Here is an 8,519-nt window from a genome sequence, read left to right as displayed (position 1 = left end):
CAACATTGCATGTTAAAGCCATCAGCCATCCTTACCATGTCCGAAACTATATAAAAAAACAAGCGTACGGGGGCTCGTTGAGTTCGTGAATTTTTTTTTTGTTGGGTGTCACATTAAATGTTTAAATGTTTGACCTGATATTGAAAAACTATTTTAAAACTTAATAAAATAATTAATTACGTAGGGTATTAGTAAACCACGTGACGGATTTTTGAAGCACCATTAATCCATCATTAGTACATATGAGTTAATGACTAACTATGGATTAATTAGACTTAAAAATTTACTTATATAACTAATTATTTTTAAATTATATTTAACACTCTGTAATACATGTGATGATAAACGTGAAAAAGCCCCCAACTCCTAGGGAGAAAAAGGCAATTAAAAAAGAAAAGAAAAGAAAATCAGGCGCTCCCCGCATCGCCGAGTGAGCCCTCGCCATTTCCGCGGCGCCACCGCACTTCGCCACTCCTCCCCCCCCCCTCTCTCTCTCTCCCAGATCTCCTCCTCCTCCTCCTCGCCTCCCTCTCGCCGGCGGCGATGGCCGACGACCCCCTCGAGCCACCGGCCCAGCCGCAGACGGAGGCGGCGCCGGCCGCCGCGTCTCCCTCGCCGTCGCCGTCCCCGTCCCCCGTGGCGCTCCTCCGGCCCAGGCGCGAGGCGTTCGAGCACGGGCTCCTCCCCATCCCGAAGCTCATATTCCCGGAGGGGACGCTGGCGCAGACCCTGGCCCAGGTCAAGGAGAAGCTCGCGGCGGCGGCGGGGGAGGGAGGGGGCCGCGTGCCCGCCGCGGCGCTCGCGGAGGCGCTGCAGATCCCGCATGACCAGGCGGCGCTCGCGCTAGCCACGCTCGCGGCGGTGCTCCCCGGGGAGGACCCCGCGCTCGAGGCCCCCGGTGGCGGCGGCGGAGGGGCCGACATCCGTGATGTGCTGCTCTTCCTCTACATCCAGTCGTACAAGCGCCTCGTGCCCCGCGCTCACAAGGACTCGCCCGCCGTCACCGACGTCTGGCCCTCCACCTCCGCGTTCGATGGCTACCTGTCCGCGCTCTCCCCGATCCAGGTAAGGATCAGGCCGAATCGCTTTGATTAGAATTGGATCCACACGCATTTCCTCTGCAACAGAGAAGCTGTCATGTCTGATTGCTTAGCCTTAGTCATGTAAATTGGGCCTCGAAACAATCGCCATTGATTCGAAACAAGGCTATTGTGTTAGCTTGTGTCCTCCATATTGCTGCTCGTGCAGCCGTTCATTTGATATGCAAATTGTTTATGTTTATGTTAAAACAGAACTGGAATACTGCCTGTTCTCCGATGAACAAAAACATTGATATATAATTCACTCAAGCTAGAAGAAATGCGCCACAGTAAAAAACTGTGCAGCTCTAAATATATAGTGCAAAGGAATGTCCTAGCTCCTGATACTTATTGGATCCTCTGCATGCCTGGATGGTACTGTGCTGCTGTCTCTTCTTGACAAGCAATTTATGATTATCTGTTTTGTGGTGACCACCATAAATGAATGGTTGTTACATGAAATTATGTACGTTGTTTGAAATTTGTATGCTAGTAGTAACTCAAAAACCACATGCTTTGCCATAATTGAGTGACTAGTCATTGTTGCCACCATTTTGTTGTAAATTCAATCAGTTGTATGTTTGCTTATCACATACCAACATGTATGTTTCCTATATAAGTCCTCTCACATTAAGAGCTGTCTGCAGAGGGTTAGTATTCATGCATTTTGCATATAAGTCTTGTAAAATCGAGATTTCACTACTATTCCAGTTTTATATGTAATGCTTTTACTGTACCAACCTTAGGTAGGTACATGCTAAAATTGTCTCCTAGGCGTTACATTTTGGGTCAATCCCAATTTTCCCTGCCCCAAACCAACAAACCAAACAAGTGATATAATCTGTTCCTTTTGCCAGTATGAGCATTATGCTACCAACTTCACTTATTCTCATATTTACACTGTTTTGCAGCTTGTACGCAGTAATAGCCGTCGATTCATGCCTTCTCAAGCCGATGAGGAAATTCATCAGCTGTCTTACCTGCAAAAACATATGGCCAATATTCTTACCCTATTGGCCGATTCTGTTGAAGGTGAAGGTGATGATTCTCTGGTATGCCATCTTTCCTTTTGTTAAGTTGCCCAACTTATTTACATTTGTAATATGCACTTGATTACACTTTGGTTGTCTTAGTAGAGTGAAGCTTTATATGAGAAAAGAGTCATAGAAATAATTTAGCATAGTGCGTTCTGATAATGGAGTTTAGTTTGTACTTCTATATTTCAAAACGCTAGATTCGAGCCATAAAAGCACAGATTTGCGCTGTCTGGCTGGAAGGCCATGACCCTGTAAAATTGTATACAAAGCCTACCTCTGAGACAAGTATACCTCCAAATATATTATGATGTATGTGTGCATCTTGACCAATTAAGCGTCCTTTATCCAGAAGGTGAAGACTGAAGACCACCTGTAGGTAGATGTTTACAGTGAGCAATTTTCCCCCCTATATATAGACGAGTAAAGATAAAGGTGATATATAGACTCAGTTAGATATATCTGGCCCAAGTGAGAACTCACTTTTTACTAAATTGAGGATATATTGTCACGTTATATTTGAGGAAATTTTCTCAAGGGAATTACTTCTTGAATCTTCACAAAAGAGCTTTTTTATAGTTTGAAGGATAGGTAGGTGGTTTTATTTTCAATGCAAATATGAGATATAGTTTTTTTGGCGTGTGTAATCTTGCATCCTGTTTAGGTTTTTACTCCTTAGGATTCTTTGTGGTTGGGCATGGTAAACCATCGCATTGCAGAATGTAAAATAACTGTATTACACTAACTTTTTGCAGGTATTGACAATGGAGACATTTGAACACCTTGGATTTCTAGTGCGGTTCTCAGAAGGAACACCCTTAAGCCAGGCGGCCACATTTTTTGCAAATTCTGATCCTGACATGCCTGCTGCCCCTGTACCTGCTGCTCAGGTTCATGATTGGATCTCTCAGAATATATCTTCTTCACTGGAATTTTCTACTGAGAAGTCCACATCAAAGGAAGTTAGTCAGCAGGCTAGTTCCGATATAGATGTCACCATGGCTGATGCCAATGCTACTAATGCAAGGAACAGCACACCGACCGGTACCAATCCTGCATACTTCAGAAACACAACGTTTGTGGAAGGCTTCTCCAAAACATCTGTTGTCAAGCATGCATCTGATGTCAAAGGACATTCAGTGAAGGTATTAATCACAACTATTTAACAAAAAACTACCTTTGATGTTGAAAAGACTAGAAATATTTGACACTCTTTTGCATTTCTACATGTTTGCATTATCCACTAAATTGTTGGTATAATGTTGATACAAGGAATCGTTTATGCTAAATCTGGTTTAAACAGTTCCAAGTGTTTTACTGTGCTTACATGTAGTATCTTGAATGCAATTATTTATTCTAGTGGTACTCTTAGCACATTCATGAATATATTGATCACTGAAATTTCTAGTGGAGTATAGTTTGAAAGGAAAAACACTGTTAGCCACTTCTAGGTGATTAAGGAGGTGTTTAAACTGTCATTATTTAGGTCAGGATATGTGAAGTGTTAAAATTTAAGCGAAAGGTGTACATTGCTAATCAAATTTGGGATCGGGAAACCAATATGAAAACTCTTGTCATGATGGAAACTTTGTACCAGACTCCAGCTTCTTGCTCTCTGTGTTAATATATGTTTCACTTTATTTCAAGGAACTGTTGTATTATGTTGTAATAACTGTTTTGTGTATTCAGTATTAGAATTGCGGAGGAGGGACTCCACATTGTCAGTTTTTTTAACACACAGGTTTTGTAGGTTTTAAACTGCCACGAGTCTGTTATCTACATATTGGCACCATTGAAGTATGTGACTGTGTATGGTTGTTCTGATGCCACTGTTGTTCTTGGTGCTATTGGTAAGGTATGCATGCCAATCGGTATTTCTTTACACCTCCTTTCCCATTGTTGCAGAATATAGATTCATATATCCGACACCTTTTTCTGTGCACTTTAAATGGCCTTGCCTCATGTCTAATTTAGCTGCACAGAATTTGTTCGAGACCAGCAATTTATGCCTTGGACCCTTAGTGTTACCTGAATGGCACATGAGTGCTGAGTATCTTTTCCAAATAAAAGATGAAGGTGATGATTTATAATGACAATAGAGACTGGTAGTTGTCATACATTTTTGTGTGAACAGAACACTGACTTGAATCATTGGTACTCTTTTGCATTCTTTTCCTGGATTTTTTTTATCAAACTGATCAATCGTGCTTTGAGTTGGGCTGTTAAATGTAATAAGATAGGCTGTACATTAACAAAGAGGAAACAACCCCAAGAGGAAAATGAGAAACATTGTTTTATGGCCACTTAAGATTGCTGTTATCGCATCTTTCTTCTAAGTACATTTGACAAATATACTCCATATGTTTTCTGTTGTCAGGTTGTTAAGGTGGAGCATTGTGAAAGAGTGCATATTATTGCAGCTACTAAACGGATTTGTATTGCTAACTGCCGCGAGTGCATATTCTACCTGGGAGTAAATCACCAACCTCTTATTGTGGGGGACAACCATAAATTACAAGTGAGTGTAACTTTTACTTTTAATATTGTAATAGAAGTTATACACTTATTGCAAAGAAAAGTGACTGCCAAGCAATTAACCAGATGAGAAGTTACTGCCAAGTGATTAATCAAACTTTAGTAGATGACTGCATATTCTTAACAATATATTCATCTCCACACGATTATATGGTAACGCCAATGCAATATACCCTTTTGCAAGCTGTGCACATTAGGTTTACAGCAGGAAAAAAGTATTAAATCCAATACTGAACTTATTGATGTGCTATTAATAGTATGGAATGCTTTGAAACTTTTTACTATCGTCAAATTCCATTTCTGTTTCAACAGGTTGCTCCATTTAATACCTACTATCCACAATTGGGTGAGCATCTGGCAAAAGTGGGCGTAGACCCTGCAGTCAATAAATGGGACCAGCCTTTTGTGTTGGGAGTTGTTGATCCGCATGATTCATTATCTCATCCTGCGGGGGTTTCTGATGTTCAGGCTGAATCTGCTACTCGTCTAGATCCTGACCTATTCACAAACTTTTTGGTACGCCATGTGTATTTTGGGCCTTCTGCTTTACTTACTATGATGGATATTGGAAAAGAGATAGACAAATTTGATCAGTCTGCCACCTTTTTGTTTTCCACAACCTGTCTTGATGAGTTTGATATATAACATGTTGTATGTTAAAACTCATTCGTTCATCTTGCCTGATTTGTCCATCTGATCTGTTGCACTTGAATAGAGAGGCCAATTTGCAAACACATCCTGTAGTGAAAATGGGGAGATGCTCGAATGTTAAAGTTAGGAGCTGGTGTTTTTCATAATACAACTTACTTTTTCTAGTACAAAGTGTTGTATCATAACTATTTTCTTCCTGCAGATTCCTAGTTGGTTTGGGACTGAAGTTCAAGAACCTACAAAATGCTGTCCTTTTCCATTGCCTGAAATTTATGGGGTATCCCAAAGCAAAAAGGTATACTACATTGTTAAATTCATCAGAGCTTGATCTTCAGGTGTTCTTATTCCATTCCCTATCATTCTCAAAACATTCAGGGTCATGGTTCACACCACCTTTATGTGCATTTCTAATTTTTCTATACTTGCACTGGTGTGCATAGTGAGTCCTACACTGGAAGGAACCCTTGATTTTTTTTTCTTCGCTACCTCAGTTTGTGGCTTTCTGTACCAAGTGAACAATGCCATTGAAATAATCAGGTGCTTCGATATTCTGCTATGATGGCATGTCTAAATTGTAGCAACTTAGTGTATATGAATTAGCTGCATTAGGGGCGCTGAAGTTATAGAACACAAGATCTATTGACCATTATGTGTGAAATAGGAGAAAAAATCGTCCTGCTGTTTTTACCGTTGACACTTGCCTTATTTAGAGTTTGTATATGTTTTCTCTATTTTATTTAGAAAAATGTTAAAACCTGTCACTCTGCATATTATGATTTATTTGTTGATGTTGTTTTCTACCTTCTATGTTTATACACCATTCATATTCAGCTTGCTGCACTGGAGGATATTAGAAAGACTATTCGGGAGCTGCAAATTGATGACAATAGGAAGAAGGAATTGGCAAATGCTCTTCATGCACAGTTCAAAGATTGGTTATACGGTAAATTTTCATCCATACATTCAATTGCTATAATGCATTTATATGTCCTTTACATTTGTTTTAGTACCATATGCCTATGATGGTTTTGCCTATGTCATTAGAAATGCACCTTTCTGGCTGAAATTCACCCTTGAAGAAATATCCCCAGGAGAACTTAATTGATTGCTTTGATTATACAAACCAATTTTCATGACCGAGTACAAACACAATGAGTAATTACTGCTGAACATGAGGAGGCTTCTGCACTTTTGCGAAAATATAACGCATTACAGGACCTGGAAACATCAATAAAACAAAAAATGCACACTAATACAGTGCATACCTTTTCATAAGAATATATGATTGTGTCAACTTAAGAGCTTAAACACATGTTTTTTTTCTCCATTCTTGTTCTATGGAGGACAACGACCATATGCCATAATGACATGGAACCATTGCTGGGTTTCCATCTCCACATACCACATGTAAATCTCAGCCTGTTTTATCTGGTGTGTCCGTTGGAGTATCAAGTATAAAATAACTACACAAGTAGAAACATATTACTTTGGCTTGTTTCTACTGTATCTTCTTCATGCGCATCATTGCTGATGGTATATATGGCTTGCTGAGCTTGTTGGCTTTGGCCTAACAGAGCTTTGGTTCTTCTACATTTTCCATCCTACGCAAATTGTAAAATCAACCAATTAATACACATAACAAAAGCTAAAAGAAGGCACTGCTATTTATTCGTTTAGCCTGAGCTCTGATTTACTGTAATCACTATTTGTTCATTTCTTCAGCTTCAGGCAACATCCGCCAGCTCTACTGCCTGCAAGGCGACTGAACATGCGATTATCTGCTTTGATGAAATGGACCTATTTTTATATCCTTTTGCCGACTTGGTGGGACTCCAAAACATTCGACGGCACTGTCGAAGCTGACCTTACTCCCAGGTGCGAAACAAGAATGTAAAAAGAACATGTATTTCACCCTGTTTTCTGCAAAGTAGTTTGATGTATTTCTCCCCCGATTTTTTTCCCCATTTGCTGTTGCGACAGGTTGTTGGGATGTCCATCTTTCTTTCTCCTTTTCTGGTGATTACACATTTTTGGCCGTTTCATAAGTAATAACACGGATTTGCCAGTGTAATAGGGATTCTTTGATGAATTAATTAATCAACCAACTTCGGAGAACAATTATAGGCATTTGATTTCCTCACGTGGCAGGCGATACACCCACTTCATTGCCATCATTTCCCTTGTAGGTACCTTGATTTGGTACTCCTATATGCTGATACATGGTACGCTTTTTTTTTTGGGTTTTCTATTTGACGTTGTTGATTCTTGAATTTAAGTTTGATTATTTATTTTTTTAAATATACAAAATTATAAGCATGCTTAAAGTAGCTTTGGTGATAAAACAAATCATAACAAAAAGAATCAATACTTATGTAAATTTTTTAAATAAAGAATCGGAGGTAGCACTACGTTATTATTGAGTCGTACTGTACTCTGAATGCATGCATACATGATTAAATCATACTGTACTCTGAAATTTAGGTCCGCGACTTCATCTCTGGCCTTCATACGTTAAGCGTGTGGTCTTTAGTGATAGGAAATTTATAATCGTACCATTATAATTTTGTAAAGTTAGAGATATGTACCATTATAATTTTGTAAAGCAAGAGATATGAGGCCTGTATGGGTCATTGACATATGGGTCAATATGATGTATCTTCAATTTTACAAAATTATAATGTCATCCTTACAATTTTCCTGTTATCTCCTAATCGGGAAAAAACAAAAAAAAAACGAAACACTGCTACTATACTGTACACTAGCTGATGTACAGTACCGTGTAATACTATTCGTGTCATACGGTATGAATGATTGATACTCTTACGAAATGCTGCAGCCAAATGATCAGCCTCGTCGTGTAGTCAGCACATGATTTTCCAGCGTCTTCCATCCGGAGGGTTCTGCTCAGCCCAAAGAACAAAACATTGCAATCTATTATCTTCGTCTCAAAATGCAAGGAATTTTAATAATATAAATTTGTGGCTAAAATCTTAGATTTTGGGATGGAGGTAATAATGTACCTCGACATGTATTTCTATTCCTTGACGTTTACGCTCAAACTTTCTCCAAATAGAATAACGGGGGTGATGGTTTGGTTTTGTCATAAAAAAAAGTCAAACAGCGTATTTCAAATAAAAAATAATTTATAAATAAAATTTTTATATATGTATTCTTGGCGATCTAAAAACTAATGTTGAAAAATAAACTTTAGTGAAAAAAA

General features: G+C 39.2%; 1 protein-coding gene across 2 annotated transcripts; it reads left to right on the top strand.

The window, feature by feature from the left end:
• The first annotated feature begins 394 nt into the window (after nt 1-394).
• LOC102717218 (TBCC domain-containing protein 1-like) lies at nt 395-7,531 on the top strand. Of its 2 annotated transcripts, XR_005811206.1 has the most exons (10): nt 395-1,065; nt 1,991-2,131; nt 2,869-3,258; nt 3,864-3,968; nt 4,491-4,631; nt 4,961-5,164; nt 5,502-5,594; nt 6,131-6,242; nt 7,022-7,174; nt 7,280-7,531. XR_005811206.1 is itself a non-coding variant. In XM_006648354.3 (9 exons), the coding sequence occupies exons 1-9, from the start codon at nt 544-546 to the stop codon at nt 7,063-7,065; spliced, it is 1,752 nt and encodes a 583-aa protein (XP_006648417.2). In that variant the 5' UTR covers nt 395-543; the 3' UTR covers nt 7,066-7,524. The 2 variants fall into 2 exon arrangements, 1 of the variants encoding a protein (XP_006648417.2); XM_006648354.3 differs by having other exon boundaries at nt 7,022-7,524.
• The last annotated feature ends 988 nt before the right edge of the window (nt 7,532-8,519 follow it).

Source organism: Oryza brachyantha, chromosome 2 (genome assembly GCF_000231095.2).
Source record: "Oryza brachyantha chromosome 2, ObraRS2, whole genome shotgun sequence".
In the NCBI taxonomy this organism is placed as follows: domain Eukaryota; kingdom Viridiplantae; phylum Streptophyta; class Magnoliopsida; order Poales; family Poaceae; genus Oryza; species Oryza brachyantha.
Note: the sequence above shows the minus strand (reverse complement) of the source record. Positions and strands in the feature narration are given on the sequence as shown.

Excerpts from the sequence above, each read along its gene's own strand:
- LOC102717218 (XM_006648354.3), top strand. The coding sequence starts at position 544 with ATGGCCGACGACCCCCTCGAGCCACCGGCCCAGCCGCAGACGGAGGCG. Across the intron at positions 3,969-4,490 it reads TTCTTGGTGCTATTGGTAAG|GTTGTTAAGGTGGAGCATTG; the intron begins GTATGCATGCCA and ends TTCTGTTGTCAG. Across the intron at positions 4,632-4,960 it reads GGGACAACCATAAATTACAA|GTTGCTCCATTTAATACCTA; the intron begins GTGAGTGTAACT and ends CTGTTTCAACAG.